This window comes from Mobula birostris, chromosome 3 (genome assembly GCF_030028105.1).
Source record: "Mobula birostris isolate sMobBir1 chromosome 3, sMobBir1.hap1, whole genome shotgun sequence".
NCBI lineage: Eukaryota > Metazoa > Chordata > Chondrichthyes > Myliobatiformes > Myliobatidae > Mobula > Mobula birostris.
This window is the reverse complement of record NC_092372.1, coordinates 62874499-62899466: the sequence shown is the minus strand read 5'-3', so window position 1 is coordinate 62899466 and position 24968 is coordinate 62874499. Positions and strand designations below refer to the sequence as shown.

General features: G+C 38.5%; 1 protein-coding gene across 1 annotated transcript; it reads left to right on the top strand.

Moving 5' to 3' along the window:
- Positions 1-1843: 1843 nt before the first annotated feature.
- Positions 1844-22376, top strand: LOC140195083 (ubiquitin-protein ligase E3A-like). Its single transcript, XM_072252754.1, has 10 exons — positions 1844-2022; positions 5819-6138; positions 6874-8093; positions 9365-9509; positions 10060-10265; positions 13638-13802; positions 14742-14897; positions 17699-17772; positions 18338-18481; positions 21219-22376. Exons 1-10 carry the CDS (start codon positions 1961-1963, stop codon positions 21337-21339), a joined length of 2613 nt encoding a protein of 870 aa, XP_072108855.1. The 5' UTR covers positions 1844-1960; the 3' UTR covers positions 21340-22376.
- The last annotated feature ends 2592 nt before the right edge of the window (positions 22377-24968 follow it).

Here is a 24968-nt window from a genome sequence, read left to right as displayed (position 1 = left end):
GCTTTCTCAAGTTGTTCCTCATTCGCATATCTTACCAATAAGTTGCCATCATTAAGGACTTTTGCAAATATTATTTCCCCTATCTTATTTGTCAGAGTTGTTGTTAGCACAAACGGGTTAATTTTCTTCATATGTCCCTGAGCCTTCTCATTAAACCTAATTATGACAACACCTCCTCTCTGAGCTTGTTCATCTTCCTCACTTTCAGAGCTTTCTCCACTATCATTTCTTATTCTTTTATTCCCTTTGTCTTGGTTTTTATTCATCCGACCCCTCACTACCTCCTCATTCCCTTTATTTCTCCCTTCACAATAATCCACCTCTCCCCAGCTGCCTACCTCTGGTCCCAAGTCTCCATCCCTCTCCTTCTCCACTTTCTTTCCCTCAACCCCGCCTCTTATCTTGTCCGCCATTACCGGAACCACACGACCCCCTCCCAGCAATTTCCGTTCCTTCCCCACTCTCTTTCCCTCAACAGGTTCCAAAACACACTCACGCATCAAGCAAAACACAGCCAGCTTCCAGTCAAGCCAACTCAGCCACTCCCGCTCCGTTCTGGTCAGCCAACTCGCCTCTGACTACCCAGGTGTCGTTACAGCATAGCTAAATGTTATTTAAACTAGCTGGCTAGCTGCTAAGGAGCTACGCTATCGATGTCCTACGTGATAAAGCCAAACTCCCTGTAGACTTGCTTAAAGTTGTAATAGAATAAACATGGTAATATGATATAAGCACATATTTTAATGTCACATTTGCTGCATATACCCAACTTGGTTTACAGATTAGACAAAATCACCAAACAAAGTATTACATACACCCTTGGAGGTCGACGGGTGGGGTGGGGGGGGTGATACCTCCCTGAAATGAGCTTTTGCAGGGTGGGATGTCTGTAATATCGCTCAAGATATAAGTCACCTACTTATGGTACACCCTCTTGAAGATGTCCTTAATGATGCGGAGGAGTCTGTCTGTGATGGAGCTGGCTAAGCCTACAATTCTCTGTAGCCTCTTACACAGATTTTCCCATACATGTTTAAAGTACTTTTCAAACTGGTGATGTTTCATGGCATTGATTAATGACTAAATATAGTTTATACTCCATTTTCTTGATTATGGATGGTGTTAAGGGGATTATTTATTCAATGAAAAAGGAGTGATTCTCTGGCGCGGGGGGAGGTGCAGGGGGCGGAGCAGTGAGTCGCCGCGCGGTGGGGAGGTGCAGGGGGCGGGGCAGTGAGTACATCAAAGTTGCTGGTGAACGCAGGCCTGACAAAGGGTCTCGGCCCAAAACGTGGACTGTACCTCTTTCTAGAGAAGCTGCCTGGCCTGCTGCGTTCACCAGCAACTTTGATGTGTGCGGCAGCGAGTACGCCGCGGGGTGGGGAGGCACAGGGGCGGGGCAGTGAGTCACCGCGCGGGGGGAGGTACAGGGACGGGGCAGTGAGTCGCTGCGTGGGGGGGAGGTGCAGGGGGCGGGGCAGTGAGTCGCCGCGCGGGGGGGATGTGCAGGGGGCGGGGCAGTGAGTCGCTGCGCGGGGGGAGGTGCAGGGGCGGGGCAGTGAGTCACTGCGCGGGGGGAGGGAGGTGCAGGGGGCGGAGCAGTGAGTCGCCGCGCGGGAGGAGGGAGGTGCAGGGGGCGGAGCAGGGAGTCGCTGCGCGGGGGGGAGGTGCAGGGGCGGGGCAGTGAGTCACTGCGCGGGGGGAGGGAGGTGCAGGGGGCGGAGCAGTGAGTCGCCGCGCGGTGGGAGGGAGGTGCAGGGGGCGGGGCAGAGTCGCTGCGCGGGGGGGAGGTGCAGGGGGCGGAGCAGTGAGTCGCCGCGCGGGAGAAGGGAGGTGCAGGGGCGGGGCAGTGACTACGCGGTGGATAAATGTGGGGTTGGGTGCAATGAGCGATGGGAAGGCGAATTGACAATTTAAATTAATATTATAAGCGGTGGCTTGGTTCTTTCAGCTGATTCGCATGACTTCTAATAATAACGTCGCTGTTGCGCTACTTGCACCCTCCCCAGCGAGTCTGAAGCGGTGAGTGTGTCTGTGCGTCCGACGTTTCTACAGCTGCGACGGTTCTAGAAATCGAGCGGGCGATGTCCAAACAGGGCCTCAACTTTATGAACCCTGGCTTTAGTCACTCGGGTCTGATCTAGGGAAACAAACAACAGCGCGTTATAGTGCAGCCAGGGGCTGTCTTACTTTCCTGTGGTGGAAATAGCTGAGTCTTGAGGTCGCTGCTATTGCACTTGCGGTGGTCGCCGTGCGGTAACATGATGTCCTTGTAGTGTGAATTGATACACTGGGTTGAGTCAAAATGAAATGCCAGTTGATGTTAGGCAACTATGAAACGTTAATACTTAATATTATGACCCAACATAATATGACCAAATTCGCAGTAGCTACTGTCCTTTCACACATATTCCCCAGGGTAATTCTAAAAAGATCTTTTCAGAGAAGCGTTTGCATTTCACGGCACTTTTTGCAAACTAGAATATAAAATTATCTGGTCATTATGTGTGTGTGTTTATGTATTTGAAACAAATACGAAAGGCTGTACTCAATTTGAGGGAAGGGTGTTTACATTCGTGTTGACGTTGCCGACTCGGTGGGAAAATGAAGAAAATTAATTATGTCTTAATCACAAAAACTATGTAGAACATAACTAGGTACCATCTGGTAAGAACGCTGCTTGCTGCTTTGACTTCATGTTTTGCTTATTATTTGAAAAATTATTGGACTCTGGGATGGTGCCAGAGGACTGGAAAATTGCAAACGTTACTCACTCTTTAAGAAAGGAGGTAGGCAGCAGTAAGGAAATTATAGACCAGTTAGCCTGACCTCAGTGGTTGGGAAGGTGCTAGAGTCAATTGTTAAGGATGAGGTGATGGAGTACTTGGTGACAGGACAAGATAGTACAAAGTCAGCATGGTTTCCTTCAGGGAAAATCCTGCCTGACGAACCTGTTGGAATTCTTTGAGGAGATTACAAGTAGGGGATGTAGTGGGTGTTGTATATTTGGACTATCAGAAGGCCTTTGACAAGGTGGCACACCTGAGGCTGCTTACCAAGTTAAGAGCCATGGATGATTGGTAGGAGGCAGTGAGTGGGAATAAAAGGATCCTTTTCTGGTTGGTTGCCAGTGACTAGTGGTGTTCTGTAGGGGTTGGTGTTGGGACCAGTTTTTTAATGCTTTATATAAATGATTTAGATGATAGAATAGATAGATTTGTTGCCAAGTTTGCAGAAGGTACGAAGATTGGTGGAGGGGCAGGTAGTGTTGAGGAAACAGGTAGGATGCAGAAGGACTTGGACAGATTAGGAGATTGGGCAAGAAAGTGGCAAATGAAATACAATGTTGGAAAATGTATGGTCATGCACTTTGGTAGTAGAAATAAATGTGCGGATTATTTTCTAAACGGAGAAAATCCAGGAATCTGAGATACAGAGGGACTTGTGAGTCCTTATGCAGAACACCCTCAAGGTTAACTTGCAAATTGGGTCGGTGGTGAGGAAGGCAAATGCCATGTTAGCATTCATTTCAAGAGGTCGAGAATAGAGGGTGTGATGGTGAGGCTTTATAAGGCACTGGTGAGGCATCACTTTTGAGTATTGTGAACAGTTTTGGGCCCCTCCTCTTAGAAAAGATGTGCTTGCATTGGAGAGGGTCCAGCTGAGGTTCTCAAGGATTATTCCAGAAATGAAAGGGTTATCATATGAGGAATGTTTGATGGTTCTAGGTCTGTACTCACTGGAATTCAAAAGGATGAGGGGTGATCTCATTGAAACCTTTCGACTGTTGAAAGGCTAAACAGAGTAGATGTGGAAAGGATGTTTCCCATGGTGGGAGAATCTAGGACAAGAGGGCACAGCCTCAGGATAGGGGAGCGCCCTTTCAAAACAGTAATATGGAGAAATTTCTTTAGCCAAAGGGTGGTGAATTTGTTGCCACATGCAGCTGTGGAGGCCAGGTCGTTGGGTGTATTTAAAGAGGAGACTGATGTGTTCTTGATTGAACATGGCATCAAAAGTTATGGGGAGAAGGCTGGGAACTGGGGTTGAGGAGGAGAGAGAAAAAAGGATCAGCCATGATTGAATGGCGGAGCAGACTCTATGGGCCAGATGGCCTAATTCTGCTCCTATATTTCATGGTCTTGTTGTATACAAGAAGCTTATTTGTTTTTTGGGGGAAAAGACAAAAACCATGCAATTAAGTTGTCTGTGGACTGTTTTCCTGTTTAATTTGTGTTAGATTTTCTCTCTGTTCTCACCCCTCACCCCAAAGGGACACATCCATATATTGGAATTAATTGTTCCAGGCTTGGGTAGTAATTGCTGTAGGATTGGGTGGACAGAGAGCAAGCCCCAGGAACTTCCTAAAAGAAGCAACTGAGTGAATGTGAAGCTGTATTGTCGAGTGTGCAATTTTATTTTTGTTTCAGGTTGAATCTAAATGCATTCGTCGTTCTTTAGATATCACTGGGATCTTTCTCAGCCAGTTCACAAACAAGTAACAGTTCAGTTTTTTTTTAAAAAGTATGTTACTTTGTGCTTTGCATCTTTCTGGTGTTTATGTGCAATATCTCATTGCATAACCAAATGCAGGATCTAGCTGGAAATTATGTGTTAACATGTAATATTGCTGTATCCCTTAAATAGTGAACACGAGTTTCTGCAGTTGCTGGAAATCCAGAGCAAAATATAAAAAGGAGCTCTGCCTAACCTGAGTTCCTCCAGCAGTTTGTGTGTTCCCTTTATATAGAACTGATGAAGGTAGTGCAATTATTAACTGCTTGTGTCATTCAGGTTGACTGACATCCAGTGATTCTGCTGGATATCTGTGTTTGTAGCTCATTGTATATTGAACTGCTGTGTATGTGCAGTCAAAGTGAAAATGGAGGTGAGCTGAAGGTAAAATTCTTGTCCATCGTATCTCCTATTCTAGTCTTCAACTTGCTATTGAATAGTGAAATCTTTTCTTACTGCAGAGAGAGCCCAGATGCATTTGGCATACTGTTCTTCAGGTTTTGCCACGTGTATTATTCGAGGATAGGTGACTTGCGTGAAAGTAAATTTAGAGCCATTTTACTCTATTAATGTTTTAATCATTTGTTCAAATAAAAAGATTTTTGTAAATACATCTACTCTTTGTATTTTATTCTATTTTCATTATTTAAAAAAAAACTTGGGTTGTTTGTAAATGTTTTACAGAGACATTTAAAATATGCCCAAAGCCTTTGATTATAACAAACTATCCAAGATTATTGAGTGATCTGATGTTGAAGATCAAAACGTAGGGGCTTCATGTTATGTCTGGATACTATTTGAAGCTTGTGTCTCACAGGAAACAACTTGGGTGGACAGAGTCAACTTGTTTGGTTGTCTACATCCAGAAAAAACAAATTGGCTTTGTGGACAGTGTCCAAATGACGGAATTGGTTGAGCATAATGTGCTTGTAACAGAATGTTGCTTTGGTTAAGGTTTGATATTTTGCAGCCATTTCCAAATTTCTGCAAATAGTGGAACTATACAGGAAATATTAACATGCACTCAGTCTGTTTATTATAACTTCTGTGAAGTGTGGACAGCTATTATTGTGTCAAACAAAAATAATTCAGAACTTGAGGTCAAATAACTTGGATTTCATAGAAAACCAAAGCTCTAACACATGTTTGCAAATAGGATTAAAGCAAATTGAGAAATACATAAAAATTAATTAATTTAATTAGTCAGTAATTGACCTTCTCTGCTGGTCAGTAAGTAAACATTTTGAAAATGAATTAAATTAAATGAGGCATTTGAATTAAACAAGAACACTTTTTCTTGTAGGAAACGTGAAGCTGCCAAACAATTGATTGAAAATTACTACTTTCAGTTAACAAAAGGCTGTGGAAATGAGTTCTGTGCAAATGAGAACTGTGCTTCCTGCCCTGGTTTCGAGCAGTTGGATAATAATCAAGCCGCAGCCAGAGCCCTGGAGTTGTACCAGACTAGGGCAGAGTTATGTACCGGCTGGCCCACCAAAAAAGCAAAAACATTGGTTTGCCAAAACATTTCACCTGACAAGCTTAAACATGGAGATCTCAATGTTGCTGTAAACGACACTGATGTGATTGGTAGTGACAAACAGAAGTGGAACAACTTTCAAGGTATGGCTCAGTTTTTCCTTGTAGAGTAAATACGAAGTGTAAAATTGTTTTTTTTAAAGTAAGTTACTGTTCTGTTTATCTTAAAATATTGGTTCCAAAATTATATAAAATTTAAAATCAATTTTAACTGTATTCTTGTTCATTGAGCAATCATGAAAATCATTGCTGCTTCATTGAGAAGCATAACCTTTTGTACATTATCCTCTCTTTCTAACATTATTAAGCGATATGGTTTGTATAGCCTTGTTCTCTATTTTGCCTTGCCTGCCATTGTTGCTTTGAGTTCCAGCAAGCTACATATCTGATATATAAAAACACAAAACTCAAAAACAAAAACACACTGGACTTTTAAGGCTGAAATAATCGGAAATAGGAACGGCTGACCATAGTCCTTAAGAGCCATTTGGAAATGTATAGTAAAACACCCACTGTGTTATGTCCAATCATTACCTGCCATTATTGGAGAAAAAGAGGAAATAGAAATTTGTACCTGCATTGGGCTTAACATAATTTATTTGAGAAGTCATAATTGAAAGTTTTCATATTTTCTTAAGATTAGTGATATGAAGTAAGGTAATGAAGTACCCCATTCTTGCTTACTGGCAATAGCTTATTCTGATAGCAGCTTGTGTGTGCAAACATTCAATTAGCTTGGTGCAAAGTTGTATTTATCTTGATGAGTGGGTAAACAAAGATGATTCTTCCAATTTGTGAATAATTTATTTCAATCTCCAGCCATCAGCTATCTTACTGAAGAAAAAGTGGATGAAATTCTAAGTGTTTGCAATGAAACGGGAGACCTCTCACTACTGGTGCGAGTCATTGGCCAGATATTCTCCAGTGCCGAAAAACTGGTTAAGAGCTTCAGGAAACTTGAAATGAAGAAAAAGTGTTTGAACTGCTTACCAGAAAATATGTGGGCTAATTTGGAAAAAGATCATAAAACTGGAGCAGTTGTTGGATGTGACTATTCAGTACCTTGCTGTTCTCAACAGAAATCATGTGATTATCTTCAGCAATCATTTAAGCCAGAAGAGTTAACTATAGATGTGAAATCTGTTCGGCGGGTATACAGAAAACTTTTAGTACATAACCAGATTGAAACTGCACTAATTAATGCTTTGATGTATCTGTCACCAGATGTGGAATGTGATTTAACCTCTCGTGATGCATATAACAGAGATGCAACCTACCTAAACTTATTCATAATTGTGATGGAAAATCATAACCTTCATAGTCCTGAGTATCTGGAAGGAGCCTTGCCTATGTTTTGCAAAGCAATGTGCAAACTTCCTCTGTCAGCACAAGCTGATCTGATTCGACTGTGGTCAACATACAGTGCTATTGATATCCGTAGAATGGTTGAGGTCTTTCAACAGCTTATTACATACAAAGTTATCAGCAATGATTACAGTTGTCGAAATTTGGTGAATGATGATGATGTTGCAGTTGCTGCAGCCAAGTGTCTAAAATTGGTGTACTATGCAAATTTAATGGGTGGTGTGTTGACCTTTGAGAATGATGATGAGGAATCCTCACAAGAAACCAGAGAGAAGAATTTGCAACAGAATCTTTTAATTGAGACAACCAATTATAAGAAAGGCCCCCGGGTGGATCCTTTAGAAAAAATACTTAATTTTAAGGCTATTGACTGTTGTCGACCAGTCATACCTTATGAGGAATTTGTTAATGAATCATTAAACAATGTTCTTGCAGTGGATAAGGACTACATATTTTTTAAAGTAGATAGTGAGAAGAAATTTCCTTTCTTGACGTGTCCTTTCCTCCTTACTCCCTATACTAAAAGTCAAGGCCTCTATTATGACAACAGAATTCGAATGTTCAGCGAACGCCGTATAACTGTGTTGTACAATTTGGTACAAGGACAGCAAGTTCAACCTTATCTTCGACTAAAAGTAAGGCGTGATCATATGATTGATGATGCTCTTGTGCGGGTATGTACCATTATTTTTCTTGCAAAGCTACATTTTATACACACGTGCCAGAAGGTTTTTCTTAATAGATTTAAAATTCAAGATTGTTTAATATAATCGGTACCCAAGTATAAAGAAGGAAATAATTCTTACTGTGGATCCAGTGCAGCACCAGAAAATTAGATAAAGAACACAATGATAAAAACGCATAGGGTAACTTGTAATCATTGTATGTACATAGTGCTACTAGATACAGAAGGGATTGTACATGAGGTGACTGGCATGAATTGAAAAAAGTGGTGCTGCTGGCCAGGTGCATAATGGGCGGAGGTGTTGATCAACCTTGCTGCTTGGGAAAAGTAACTTTTTGAGTCTGGTGGTCCTAGTGTAGATACTAAAATGAATTTTTCAACAGTCTCTAATATGTTCAAAATGTATATTTCATTTCTAATAAAACACATCTTTGTTTTGGATAGTATCTTGAACAACAATAGTAAAACAAAGTTAAAAGATTACCCAACTTTAAATTACAAGAGAATTTGTACAGTATTTAGTTAAGTTTGGTACTAGAAATGTAAATGGGGAAAGAGATCCCATTCTGCTCCTGTAGAAAATTGCAAGATATGGAATGCATTCACACAGTTACTTTTGGTGAGCTAATTGTAAACATCACAAGCTAAATGTTTCATAGCACTGTAGTAGTCATGCAGTAGAGTTACATGACCTGAATTTTCTGCTGTGTCCACAGATCGATTCACCACTGTACATCAAAATGAGTAAAGGGGGAAAATCTCAAACTGGCAAGTGAGATAAATGTGACCTTCAATCTTTAGTACAGTATTCATATTGGAATGGGCACCAGATTAGAGAGGCCAATGTATGTTTAAAAATTTGAAATCATTTGGCAGGTGTGACATAATCCTTTGTACCAGTGGGCCCCAAGCTCTTTAATTTGTTTGCATATTTTGATCAGACACATGCAGGTCAGAGGCTGAGCAGCCTGCTGAGAGTGACTTTCCTCCTTTCACCCCAAAGCCTTTACATCATGCATGAAACAGATTATATATGTTACCATATCAGATTGTGTTTCTCTTAATCACTCTGTACTTTGTCCACTGGAAGAGTGCTTTTTATTATTCCTTTGAAATGATAATTCTACTAAATGGAACGATTTTGGGACACAGTCAAGCCTGTTGTTGCTTGGATTCGTAAGGTCCCATGATTGTATTTGACCCCTCATGAGCCCATTAGGTTAACATTGTGGTTTCTTATTTAAGTTGCTTTGTTTGCAGTTGGAAATGATTGCCACTGAGAACCCATCAGATTTGAAAAAGCAACTGTACGTGGAATTTGAAGGTGAACAAGGAGTGGATGAAGGCGGCGTTTCCAAGGAATTCTTTCAGCTAGTTGTTGAAGAGATTTTTAATCCTGATATAGGTATTTTTCCAACCTTGGTACATTGAGTACTTCAGTAATCTATGTTATCACAATCTTTTATTGAGTGAAATATCCAGAGATTTCTTGCCATGTAGTAGTCATGTGGGGGGGAATTTAAGATGGATTGCTATATTGATAGTCCTAAACTGTTGTCACATAAAACAAAACAGAGTTTTGGTTTTGATTCAGAAGCGAAAATTTGATAATATCTGCAGTGTTCTGAAAATCTCCATTCAAGCATTTGCCATTCACATGGCTCAGTGTTTTGGATACAACTACTAATCTGTTGATGTATCTCTGTAAATTTAAATGAATGGATCGGATGAAGGAAAAATCTTTGTATCATGTTTGAGTGGATTGCTGGTTGGTTATTAAATGAATATGGGTAAACTCAAAATCCATGTTGATAATTAAGATTTTATAAAACTGTAGGAGTACAGGGATTACTGTGTTAAAAATCCCAATGCTTTAGGTGTTTAGCCTATGTGGTTGGGTAATTCAAATTGTTTTGTTCCAATGGGAACTTGTTTGATTATTTTTCTTCCTGTAGGAATGTTTACTTATGACAGCTTTACAAAACAATTTTGGTTCAACCCTACCTCTTTTGAGAATGATGGGCAATTCACACTAATTGGAATAGTGCTGGGTTTGGCGATTTACAATCACTGCATCCTTGATGTCCACTTCCCTATGGTAGTTTACAGGAAATTGATGGGCAAAAAGGGAACTTTAGAAGATCTTGCTGGCTCTCATCCTGTAAGTTAATACTCCTAATTATTATGAGGTTAATTTTTATTAACTGTAATTGAATAAAATATAGTTGTAACAAAATGTTAAGTCAATATAAAATTACTGGTGAATCAACTGGTAAGGTTAAAACCTACCGAATGTTGAAAGGACCAGACAAGGTGGATGTGAAGACGATGTTTCCTATGGTGGGTGTGTCCAGAACTGGACGGCACAGCCTCAAAATTGAGGGGTGACTCTTTAGAACAGAGGTAAGGAGGAAATTTTTCAGCCAGAGATTAGTGAATCTGGAGTGCTCTGCCACAGACAGCTGTGGAGGCCAAACCATGGGTATATTTAGAGTAAAAATTGATAGTTTCCTGATTGGTCAGGGCATCATAGGCTGTGGTAAGAAGGGAGCTGTATGGGGTTGAGTGGGATCCAGGATCAGCCATGATGGAATGTTGGAGCAGATTCAATGGGCTGAATGACCTAATTCTGCTTCTTTGTCATGTGGTGGCAAGTGGATTTCAAGAAACAAGCTGGAGGTGTATGAGATAAGAGGCATTAACAGAGTGGACAGCCAACACTATTTTCGCAGGGTAGCAGTGGCTAATACCAGAGAGCATCTGTTTAAGGTCATTGGAAGAAAGTATAGGGAGTATGTCAGAGGTACGGTGTTCTAAACAGTGATATGTGCCTGGAACACGCTACCAGGGTTGGTGTTAGTCGTGGATACAATAGAGACATTTAAGAGACTTGGGCATATGGATGAAAGAAAAATGGAGCACTACCTGTGAGAGAAAGGTTAGATTGATGAAGTAACATAGATGATCGGTGCACATTGTGGGCCAGTAAATGCTGTCCTTTTCTGTTTAATACTATTTATTGATTGGATAGATTATATGCACAGTGCATATCTAAGAGAACTGCTGCGTCAGTACCAGAGACCCAGGTTCAATCCTGACCTTGGATTTTGTTTCTGTGTGTGGAGTTTGTTCTCTCTAACTGTGTGGAGTTCTTGCAGGTGTTTTAGATTCCACCCACATCCCAAAGATAGGTTGATAAATTAATTAGCCCTTGTGAGTGGTAAAACCAGAAGTTGATGAAACTGCAGGGAGAATTAACTACGATTTATGTAAATAGGTGGTTAATGGTGTGAATGAGCTCTGTGGGCTGAAGTACCTACTTTACTACTGTACCTCTTTATAACATTTGTATGAAGGGATTGGCACTTCATAGAGTGAACATGACAAATTTTGACCAGCCTTACAGTAAATGCCTGTTTGGAAGTTAACAGAGTAGGTTAATTGTTTAAAAGGGTCATAAAACATGGAAGTACAGTATTCAGTGTAATTTTGTAAATGAATTCTTAGAGAACTTGAACAGCATTGCTTATTAGGCACATGCTTTTTCTAACATGATGAGTTGCATAGCAATTATGATGGTTTTTGATTTAGTACTTGGCTTGTGCTGAGTTGGTTAGAATGAGACAAATTTTAGTATGTTTTGATAGAAAATGGATTACATTTTTACTAAATGTATTCTAATCCTTGAAGGTTTGACTGAGGATAAGGTCAGGCTTCATTAGGTGGCATAATGGGTATTTCACGTGAGTTATTTCAGTAAAAAGATTACTGAAAGAGGTGGCTGAATTAGTTTAGCAGAGGATTATTTTAGAATACCTATGTTTCTAAACTAAAGGAGGCTTCAAATTAACTTGTACATAATTAACCATTTAACAATTAAATAGAGTATGCAAGTGACAATGAGGAAAGAGTACAAACATTTTCAAGTGATGTTGGAATGAGTTGAGATTGCTGGGTCTTTGACTGGTATCTTCATGTCCTCTCTAGCCATAGGCGAGGTCCCAGAGGACTGATGGCTAGTGTTGTACCTTTATTTAAGAACGGAGCAAGGGAAAATCCTGGAAACTATAGACGGGTGAGTTTCATGTCAGTTGTAGGAGAAAGTGCTAGAGAAAATTCTTGGCGATAGGATAAATTAGCATTTGGAAACCTTAGCCTAATTAAGGAGAGCTAGCATGGTTTTGAGGGTTGGCAGATCATGATTTTTTTTTGACAAGATGATGAGAGCTATTGAGGGTAGGGCAGTGGATGTTGTCTATATTGCTTTTAGTAAGGTGTTTGACAAAGATCCTTGGTGGCTAATCCAGAAGATTAAGATGCATGGGGTCTAAGGTGAATTTGCCATTTGGATCTGGAACTGGCTTGTGTATAGAAGAATGGGTAGTAGTTGAAGGGACTTGTTTGAGCTGGAGGTCTGTAATTAGTGGTGTTCTGCAGGGAACTGTGCTGGTACCTCTGTATATAAATGCCCTGGATAAAAATGTAGATGGTTGGGCTAGTAAATTTGCGGATGATATCAGGGTTGGTGGAGTTGTGAATAGTGTAGAAGACTGGCAAAGAATACCGTGCAATTATAGATCAGTTGCAGATATCAGCAGTAAAATGGCAGATGGAGTTTAGCCCAGATTAACATGAGGTGTTGCATCTTGCTAGGGCAGATGCAAGGAGATGGTGTTGCTGAGCAGAGAGATCTTGGGATCCAAGTTCTTAGCTCCTTGGGAATGTGTTCAAGTTGATAAGGTGGTTAAGAAGGCTTATGGAATGTTTGTTTTTATTAGTCAAGGCACTGAATTCAGAAGTCAGGAGATTATGTTGCAACTTTATAAAACTGATTAGGCCACATCTAGGATATTACATACAGTTCTGGCTGCCCCACTATAGGAAAGATGTTGAGGCTTTGGAGAGGGTGCAAAAGAAGTTTACCAGGATGCTGCCTGGTTTAGATAGCATGTGCTATCATGAGGGGTTGGATAAACTTGGGTTGATTTTTTTTTTTTCTGGTGTGCTGGAAGCTGAGGGGAGATCTGATGAAGTTTACAAGATTGAGAGGCACAGATAATGGACAGAGAGTAGCTATTTCCCAGGGTTGAAATGTCTAATATCAGATGGCATGCATTGAAGGTGAGAGGGGGTAGGTTCAAAAGGGATGTGAACGGTAATTATTATTTTTAACTCTCTGGTGGATACCTGGAATGTGCTGCCTGGTATGGTGGTAGAAGCAATACATTAGAGTCTGTTAAAATTTGGATAGGCACATGGATGTAAGAAAGATGGAGGGATATGGACAAAGTGTAGGTAGGATGGATTAATGTTTGGGTGTTTGTGATTTGCTTTTTAGCTGGTTTGGCACAACATTGTGGGTCAAATGGCCTGTTCCTGTGCTGTACTTTCCTATGTTCTATAAAATTATTTACCATCAATGATCTTTCTGATTATGTGAGTGATAGAATTAGGCTAACATACTTAAAGACTGTATTTGGAGGATAATCTTTGAAATATACATATTGATTTTTTTGAAATCAATTCTTTGCAGATACTGTATCGAAGCTTCAAAGAAGTCCTGGAATATGAAGGAAATATAGAAGAAGATATGATGATCACATTTAAAGTATCATATAATGACCTATTTGGAGTGCCAATAATTCATAACCTAAAAGAAAGCAGTGATGAGATCCCAGTCACAAACCAGAATAAAAAGGTTATTACAGTGATCTTAATTAGTAAATTTGTATACTTATGTAAAATGGACACAATGCAGCGATTAAATATTGTTTCAGGAGCACGTGTTAGGATACTGGAAAAATATTCAGTTTCTATTGGTTGTTTTTAAACTTTTCTGTGGTCAGGGAATGGAGAGAGAATGTGTTAATGTGTTGGGCATATTACTTCACAAACTGTTTGAAAGGTATTTGCTGAATGAAAGTAAATGCTGGGAGGTATAGGGGAGTAAGAAACACATTTTCACTGCCTCAGCTTGAATCCATTAGATGTTTTCATTTGAATAATTTGATTTCTGCTCTTTGCATCATGAAGCATAATTCCAAAATAGTGCTTCTAGAGTAAAATGAATGGATTCTGGAATAAAGTTACACATGAATAGATCTAGTCTACAGGATCATGTTTGCTCTATACTATCTATTACAGTGATCTGAAATAAAATGAAGGCAGAAGTAGCTCCAAAGCCACACAGGATGCTGCAGTTTGTGTTTTGCAGTATATTTGCTGCTTTTATGAGCAGATTGGGACATGCAATGTAAAAGCAATTGAATTTTTTTTCCTATCATTTGAGGAATGAATTTTGGGCAGAGAACTGAGTTCCTTTGCCTGCAAGAAAGTTCAACTGAATATTTAATGTTCACCTGAATGGAGTTTAATCGAAAAGATGGTACCCACAAATATTCATACTGTCAGATTACTGCAAAGGAAAGGTTTACAGGGATGTGGGCCAGATGCAGACAAATGGGAGTAGCTCAGGTAGCCACCTTGGCCACACACAAATTGAAGCAAAGGGCCTATCGCTATATAACTTTGAGATGCTATTTCAGTAAGGTAATTATTCTTGCCATATTTTATGTGTTAGGTTATCCTATTTTAAATGTTAGCTGTCTGATAAAAGCTTTTGTATTTTCTTATTTAGGAATTTGTTCAACTATATACTGATTATATTTTGAACCAGTCAGTGGAAAAACAGTTCAGAGCATTCAGTCGAGGTTTCCATATGGTTACAAATGAGTCTCCCTTGAAATATCTTTTCAGACCAGAAGAAATTGAACAATTAATCTGTGGCAGCAAGGTAAATTTTGTTTAATTTATTCTCAATCTGGATTAATGAATTGTTATAAACTAATAATTGGATGTTTTAGTTTTCCATTGTTTATATTTGAAACTAGTGATATAGTCTGTTGGCTTCAAGACCCTAGAAAAGTTGGCCACTTTGAGAACTAACCTTTTGGAACTGACAGACATTATTAAATAATTGCATCACAACTTTCAAATGATCCAGCACAATCTTTAGTCAATCAAGGAAAGGGAGTCATTGGGCAGCACTGACATACCCTTCCATGTACTTCTGAGACCTGGACTACTTATAGCAGTTATCTCAAGGCTCTGGAAAAATACCATCAATGCTGCTTTCACAAAGTCCTCCAAGTTCTTTGCAAGGATAAATGAGACAACATCCTTGTCCTTGCCCAGAGCAACATTTCCAGCGTTAAAGGTCCGGTTATTCTTAGTGTCATACATTGGGTGAGACATAACATTAGCTTGCCTGGCACCAGATTTCTAAATAAAACCCTTCTTTCTGAATTGTGCTCAAAAACTATTCAAGAACACGCTCAAAGCATCCCTGCGCAACATTCCCACTGACTGCTCAAAGTTGAGGTGGACTATTTAGGATGGTATTAAGAAGCTCAAGGCCATGTCTCAAAAGCACACACAAGCCCTGTATGAGTGCCAGAGGAACACATCACTTGAACCTTGACTACTTGCCCTATCTGCAGAAGAATGTGTTGCTATTTTCAAATTGTTAGCCACTTCAGAACCTACTAAGTCAAACTGGATGTAAGTTACCTTTGATCTTGAGTGATTGGCTAAGGTGGATTTTCCAGATATTTGTGCCTTATTCTCTTAAGAACCTCAGCAGAAAAGATTAATTGGCTTTCAAACTAAATCATAACGATTGCATTTTTTGGTTTAGTCAGAGAGCCAATTCATACGTAAAGGTTAAATGATAATATGAAGTTAGGTTAATATGAAATCTAAGCCATTCCAGAATCTATGACATTTTGGAACATTTCAACCAATGTGAGTATGACTTGGACCACATCCACTTATGATGCAGGCAATTGGGTTCTGAAGATTTGTCTGCTTTCAATTACTATATTATTTATTTACTAATGCTAATTTAATTCAAATCCTCTTTCTCTCTAGATCTGTTGATTCCCATAATTTCTTGGATATTTTCTTCCTTCAGTGAGGATGGTCACAATATTTGTTTTAATTCCCCAATATGATTTTTCTTCTTTTAAGAGACCTGTATTAACTTCAGTTAATCTCTTCTTCCTTTTCGCTTATTAACTGAGTCGTTTACCATCTGCTTGTATGTCTCACTATTCTATCTTCATATTATGCTTTCCCTTTTATCGCTTCCTTCATCCTCTTTTGCTCATTTCTAATATTTCTCCAGTCTTTTGGCTCGCCATTCTTGAGCAACGTTGTAAGCCTTTCTTTGTATTTAATAAAACAATTAAAAATAAAATCATCAATGAATGAACCACTTTACCAGCTGTGCCTGTACCTTAAAGGTGTATAAATTTTATTGGAAATCGTATATTAATTTTTAAACATTAACTCTTTAAAAACTACTTTTATAAACTTTTAATTTTTTACTTCTGCAATTTTTTTTGTAGTTCAAATTTTTATTATTATTTATTCTTATTTTACAAAGCAGCACAGCATATCATAGAGCAGATAGAGTACAGCATATTTACACAGCCATCCCATGACAGGAAAACAAGTAAAACTTAGAAACAGAAAGAAGTTCTAATTTAAGTTTATATTAACATATAACTTTTGCAATTTTAATTTTGTTTGCCTGTTTGTGCTTGTGCTTCATATTTGTGTATTTATGGCTTTGGTTTCAGATTGGCTTTAAATTAGTTTATAAAGTAATCACTTATTACTTTAAGACTCTTCAACTATAATACTTAATTTTTTTAAATCATTGTTCAGCTTTTAAGATATTAATCTGGAAATGTTTTTCTTTCATTTTCTATGTACTCTGATTTTGTTCTTAATACTGAATTGCTAAGTTGATTTACCCTGTAAGCATACAAAATCTCTCTAATTATGACATTATCCTTGTTACCTTTGCCTTCAATTTCCTTGTTTTTTTTACACCATGTCTTGTATTATCACTGAACTTCGGGTGCCAAGGAACAATAATCAGCACTATTTTCTGCACTTGTCACTTAGCACTACCAAAATTGAATCTACTTAATTAGTTAAAATTAAATCATTTTTTTGTTATTACCTTATCCTTTGTTATCAGGGCTGCTACTATTTTCCTATTTTGTTGTTTCCCTTAGACATTCATTATCTAGGACCGTTTAATTCCCATTGTTCATTTTGCCATTCCTTCATAGCTGTTGAATTGTATCCATTCATTTCTATTTGTTTTGTTAATTCATTTGTTGCAAATGTTGAATGCATTCAGAGAAATAGCCTTCAATTTTATCTTTGGCTTTGTTGAAAATTGGAGGTACATTTGCATTTATGTATCTCCTGTCCCTTCCCTTCAAGCTCTGGTTGTCATTCTCCATTTAGCTACCTTGTACTGTCTACTTGTCCTTTCTTTAACTTTCTAATTTGCCCCTAATTAGAGTCTGACCCCTCTTCCTTCCTTTCCCATCTATTTCATATTAAAGCCCTCAGTATTACTTGTTAGTCAATTTGCTTCCAACTCTAGTGTCAGCCAGAATTGACTGAAGTATGTCCTTTTTGGAGCACTTTTGGGTGCTTGGCTTCTGGTTCCTGCAGTAGGTTCAAATAGTAGTTTTGATGCTACCTATTATTTCCAATTTAATTGCATTCCAGAATCTGGATTTCCATGCGCTTGAAGAGGCGACTGAATATGATGGAGGATTCACAAAAGAATCTAGGATAGTAAGGTATCTACTTCTACTTTGCATTCCCCACTTAAAACGCCTAAATTTCCATCTACATTGCCCATTAAGAAATGTATCAGGTTAGTATATTGCAGAAGTGAATTCTTGTTAATGATGTGAATACAATCTGTCTTTCAGCACATTTCATAATTGGCATATAATGGGCAATAATATATTTTTAACTTCTATGATTTGTGCTTTGATATGATTTTTCTGTACTATTGGAAAGACAAGGATTTCATACATAGTATATCTGGAGAATTATCTTCAGAAATTAACACTTCTGATTTGAATCAAAATGAGCAAAGATTTGTTTTTCTATTAAATTAAGTAAAATATCATAATTTTAAAGTGTAGACTTCATTAAAAAAATATATTGCTTGGTGTATTTAAATTTTATCCCTGATTAATCAAGTTCACAATAAGCTCCTAACGTGATCTAAAGTGAGGGATGAGTCACAACAAACGTTGTAAATTGGCATGTTAGCACTGAAAATTGATCAATTTCAACCCAATTTCGCTATTAATTTTTTTCTTTATTCTCCTTTCATCATCAACATTATTCAAGAGATTTTTGGGGAATAATCCACAGTCTTCCAGAGGAACAAAAGCGTCAATTCTTGCAGTTTACCACAGGTTCTGATCGGGCTCCTGTAGGTGGCCTTGGCAAAATTAAGTTAATCATAACCAAGAATGGACCAGATTCAGACAGGTATGTTGTAAGAACTTTATTTTTTGTGACTAGTTTGTTTACCTTGTTGAACTGCTCATTGGACAAGCTACACAAATCGGCAAGAAAAGCAAGTGTAATAATCTTCAGTTTGAATGCTGGCATTTGATGGACATTGGGAGCTTCACATCTTTCTTCATTTAACCCTATCAACAGTTCTTTATATTCCTTTCCAGGTCTTGCTGAAAATGTTAGACTTTATAACTGCTTTGTGTGGTAATGAATTCCATTTTTTCTTTATCAAACTTTAAGTAAAGCTTTTCTCCCAATATGCAAATACGTAAAATATCTGAGATCCAAAATACAAATTGTATCCATTTTTTAAAATCTTTGATTTATAGAGACGGACTGTTCCTTTTCCCAGTGTTGTCATGGACAGATGCATCTACACCAGATTGGTTAGGAAGAAGTTGTGTAAATCTATTCTTGATGTTATTTGCTCATTACTTGTTAGAACCCAAAATAGAGCTACTTCTCTAGCCATTCCAACTGGGTCATTGGTGTGCAATATTTAAATTCTTCAGCCAAACTACATTCCATGCCCTTGATGTTTTCAGTCCTTCCCACAAGTATTGCTCAATGTTCAGGAAATTTCCTTTGACCCAATATCAAGAATTCATAGTCTGGAGAAGTCTTGGGCTCGCAGGAACTGCTCTGTCAAGACTTGTGGGACAGGGTGTACTTTTTTTTTATATGCAGGATGAGTCTGGCATGTATTGTATGTTGCCTGTAATGTGTGATTCTGTCAATACACCATCACATGTCTAGACTACGCCATGGTACAGCTTTCCCAGTTTAAACACCAATTGCTCTCCTTCAGTTCTGTATTTTCTTGTTGCTGATTGGTGGGTTGGGGTTCCAGGTTATGTGAGGGAGGGGTTGGGGATTTGGGATCTGATCTTGGTTTTTTCCTGTGAGGGTGATCTGTTGGATTTTGTGTATGTGTGGAAGAGGGGGTTGGAAGCTTGGTGCTGTTTTTTTTTTTAAGCGGAGGAGGGTTTGAGAGTTTGATGTCGCTGTAGTTTTTTGGGGGTTTTTGATGGTGGTCTTTTGTTTTTGTGCAAGGGAGGGGTTGAGGCGTTTGTGGTTTGTGAGTTTTGTTTCTTCCTTTTCATGCTGGGAGGGAGGTTGATGTCTTTCCTTTCAGTGACTCCCATGGTTTTCAGTGTTTCATGCCTATCTGACTAGTATCAGTTGTAGTATACGTGCATACTTTGGCAATAAAATGAACCTTTGAAATACTCAGAGGCACAAATGAGGACAATCAACATGGATTTGCTAAAAGATCATATGAGGCTAATAGGTACTTAGAGGTGACCCAGAAAGCTGATTCTATTATTGTCAAGTAACTGACTATCTTCATTATCTGGCAGATTGGTCAGAAAGTAAAACATGAGATTCAGGTTAAGTGATGAGTTGTATGTATTTACTCCTGTGTTTAGAAATTAGTCATTAGTCATTAATCAATGGGATTTTAAAACCTGAAGTGGTTTTATACAGGGCCTGTGATTGTCATGAGATTTATCATGATTTAGTCTTGAATGTAGAGACTGCAATTAATTAAGTAATGTTCTGGTGAAACAAAAATGGACCATTTGTTTGATAGCGATGGAAGAAAGATATGCAGGCTGGAGGAGATATCAATGGACTCTGCTACTTGATATAGAAGTGGCATTTGAAAACTCCAGTTCAGTGAAGTGTAAGATGATTTTGGAATAGCATAGAAGGAGAACTGTGCTGAGAAAAGCAGTGAAACAAACTTTGGAGTGCATGTATGCAATTTTCTGGCAACAGCAGGAAAAATAGATGAGGTTTTTTTAAAAAGAAAGGTATTTGTGTATAATGACTGAGACAGATTACATGATCAGGCAGACTACATGAACCATTCTTTAGAGTACTACATAGAGATCTGGTTGCATTGTGGTTACACCAGAATGAAGAGGAAATTTCTATGGATATTGTTGGAACTGGAAAATATTAATTTTGAGGATGTGTATCATCAATGTTCAATATTTAAGAGGAACATGAGAGGGAACTTCAGTCAGGGTGGCAAGAGTGTGGAATGAGCTATCGGCAGAAGTGGCGGATACGGATTTGATAACATTTAAGAGAAATTTCTATAAATACATAATTGGGAGGGTTATAGAGGACTACGGTCTGGGTACAGGTCAATAGGACTAGGCCGATTAATGGCTCATCAAGGGCTAGATGGGCCAAAGGGCTTGTTTCTGTGTTTTATGACTCTATTTTACAACTTGGTGAAAGTAGCTAGACTGGGTTTACTTTTAGAATCGAGAAGCCTGGGTTGAGATTTGATCATAGTTTATGGAAATATGAGACACTAAGATGGGATAAGCTTCGCACTTCCAGCAATGTAACCCATCTCCACGTCACTCTGCATCTCTATATTGTTCCCAACATTGCCTGTCATTGTAACTCCTTTCCCAGAAATTTAAGATAATGGTAGAAATATTATTGGATGGTATTTCTGATTACTGTGAGCTTGGAGTGAAGGGAGTCGGTAAAATATAAGCACTCAATAATTCAAAGGGAACTTGGATTGATATGGATGTATCATAGACTACAGGGCCTCAGATGAAAACTACTGCTATTCTAAACAGCTTCTTTTGAAAGTATGGACTAAGTGGGTGAATAACCTGCTTTGCTATAAATGTCAATAGTCCATGATTTTTTCAGTGTTTCTTTTTTTTCTTGTCAGGTTACCAACAACACATACATGCTTCAATGTACTGCTGCTTCCAGACTATTCTACCAAGGACAAGCTGAAAGAAAGGCTTCTTAAGGCGATCACATACTCAAAAGGTTTTGGCATGCTGTAATTAACTTTTCACTAGGCAAATATGTCAACTCAAACAGAAAAAGCAATCACTTTTTTAAAAAATATAGGCCAACCACTTAGTATAGTTCCATTTGATTTCAATTTGTCACGTTCACATTGAAATTTCCATAACAGCCTTCATCTGGTTGCAAGTTGTGCAATTACATAAACACTAACAATCTTGCAGCAACAAACTACTGAAGGGATGCAGCTGGTCGAGCTGCATCTGTGAGGGGTGATATTGTTTTGTCTCCAACAAGATTACTTGATTTGGCAGTGAACTATTGAACTTAAGCATTTGTCAAATGTCTGTAATTTAAAAATCACATGGTTGTCAAGAAGAAGGATATCTATTTTATCATTGCACATTCAAAATTGTTTGATGGAAAGAGGCAGTGGTGCAAGTGTACTGAAGAAAACATTTTCAAAAGTCTTTTTGTATCTTTGCTTTCCCCTTTTGCCCATTTGATGTGACTTAACAGATTGGGGTGCCAGAAGCTATATCTTAATGAAGAAAGTGGTTAGACTGGAAGCATTCCTGAAAATGCTTTCTATAAACCAAGCACATGAAATCTTTGTTTCTTGGTTTCTCTTAATTTCCTCTTGATACATTGAGGGGAAGCGACCACTCTTTTGTACTTGTTTGTTTTTTTTTTACTGTCAGCTGAATAAGATCAGTGCCAAGACACTTAACAAGGAAATGCTTGTAGTGCACATAATGACTCTTGTTTCACAGTGACTACTATAATGTATGTATGATTACAACATTTAGAATATTGTAATTTGGGTTGTCAATTTTTATTTTCTAATCAAATAAAGATGTCTCAAACACAAGGGATTTAAATTTAATGTACAAATAAAATTAACAACCAGATGTATAGTTGTTATGCAAACATACTTTGGGGTGTATTTAAGATTGAGTAGTAATCTGTATTGTTATTAAATTGATTAAAATGCATTCAATTTCACATGTCTTTCTTGTAACATTTTTTCTTTTCTGGCTCATGTTGTTAACGTTGTTATGTGGCAAAAATAAATCTATAGCTAAACTATTCTTTGTCTTGATTGCTACCTGTTCTGTCCATACAAGCAAAGGTTTGGTCTCCAATAGTACTTTAGACTTTGGTAACCTAAGTGAGTTCGAGTGCTTGTTTCATGATCCAGATGACATCACCATTCCAGTGAAAAGTGAACTTTTATTGCATTAAGGGCAAATCTATAATATAGCATTGAATGGGAATTAACAATGAATATGCTTAAGTAGCTTTTCACACAGTCCAAATCTTGAACCTGGTTGAAGACTCAGTAATTATCAAGAACTTTGCAATCCTAATGTAGTTAATTCTAAAGTGCCTGAAATCTATCTTCATCTTGACATCTGTCTCTGTATCTTTGCATCTTCATCTTGCATGGCTATCTTTGCTAATATTTGAGAATTGGCAAAATCTTACAAAAATTGTATCTATCTTGGTTGCTCAATTACAGGGGATATTCTCCATAATACTGCTTAGGGGTCTTCCCTTAAAAAAAATTGTCCTTATTATGTCCATTATTGTTTTCCTAAAATGAGCATAATGCACAGTAAGGGTTTCCCTTCTAATTTGAGCTGGCAGTTGGCAATCCATGAAATGGGACCTTGCCCAAGTTATTGTTTTCCTAGAGTGTAAATCACAGAGCTGACGTGACCTCCATCTGTACCTACTACTTTAAAGCAGCCTAACTCTGTTAACAGTAACAGAGTATTTATTATTGCATTTAGCACAATCAATCAATATGAAATTCAATGTGCATGATTTGAACAAAATAAGACCTTAAGATTTAGAAGCAGAATTAGGCCATTTGGCTCATTGAGTCTGCTCCGCCATTTCATCATGCCTGACCCAATTTTCCCCTCAGCCCCAGTTTCCTGCCTTGTCCGTTGTCCCTTCATGTCCTGACCAAGCAAGAATCTATCAACCTCTGCCTTAAATATACATAAAGACTTGGCCTCCACAGCCGTCTGTGGCAAATAATTCCACAGATTCACCACTCTGGCTAAAGAAATTCCTTCTGATCTCTGTTCTGAAAGGATGCTCCTTTATTCTGAGGCTGTGTCCTGTGGTCTTAGACTCTCCCACCATAGGAAAAATCCTCTCCACATCCACTCTATCAAGGCCTTTCATCATTCGATAGGTTTCAATGAGGTCACCCCCAAACTTAATTCCAGCAAATACTGTTCCAGAACCATCAAATGCTCTTCATAGGACCAGCCATGCAATCCTGGAATAATTTTTATGAACCTCCTTTGAACCTTCTCCAGTTTCAGCACATCCCTTCTAAGATAAGGGGCCCAAAACGGCTCTTAATACTCTGTGAGGCCTTGGTGCAAAAGTTTCAACATTATATCTTTGCTTTTATATTCTGGTCTTCTTGAAATGATGACTAACATTGCATTTGCCTTCCTCACTACAGACTCAATCTACAAATTGACTCTTAGGGAATCCTACACAAGGACAACCAAGTCCCTTGCACCTCAGGCTTTTGTATTTTCTCTCCATTTAGGCAATAGTTAAGCCATTTATTTCTTCTACCAAAATGCAAGATCATACACTTCCTGCCACTATGTTCCATCTGCGGTTTCTTTGCCCATTCTAATCTAAGTACTTCCATAGGCCCTCTACTTCCTCAATGCTACATGTTCCCTACCTACCTGTATATTATCTGCAAACTTTGCAACAAAGCTATCAATTCCATCATCCAAATCATTGACATATAATGTAAAAAGAATTGGTCCCAATACAGACTATTGTGGAACAACACTAGTCACTGGCAGCCAGCCAGAAAAGGCCCCCTTTATTCCTACTCTTTACTTCCTACTAATTGGCTTCTGCTTTATCCATTCCTGTAATACCAAGGGCTCATAGCTTGTTAGCAGCCTTGGGTGTGGCTCCTTGTCAAAGGTCTTCTGAAAATCCATGTACACAATATCAATAGGTTCCATTCTGGAATCATTCCAGAATCTAGTGATTCTTGAAATATATTACAAATGCCTCCACAATCTCTTCAGCCTCCTCTTGCAGAACTCTGGAGTGTATGCCATCTAGTTCATGTGACATAGCCACCTTCAGATCTTTCAGTTTCTCAAGAACTTTCTAGTTATGGTAACTTCATTCACTTAATGCCCCTTGACACCTGGAACTTCCGCAATACTGCTAGAGTCTTCACAATGAAGACCAGTGGAAAATATTTATTCAGTTCATCTGCTATTTCATTCTCTCCCATTACTACTTCTCTGGCATCGTTTTCCAGTGGTCGGATATTCATGCCCACCTCTTTTACACTTCATGTATCTGCAGAAACTTTTAGTATCCTCTTTAACATTACTGGCTAGCTAGCTTTTGTATTTTATCTTCGCTTAATGACTTTTTAGTTACCTTCTGTTGGTTTTTATATGCTCTATTATATACCCTCTGTTTGGTTTATATGTTGACTTTGACTTTCTCTTGTTAGCTGCGGTTGTGTCATCTTTCCTTTAGAATACTTCTTCCTCTTTTGGATGTGTATGTATCCTGTACCTTCCCAATTGCAACCTGAAAATCTCATGGGTTCAATGTATTATAAGAGCATATAAGCTCTCAGTTTTGTTGATAT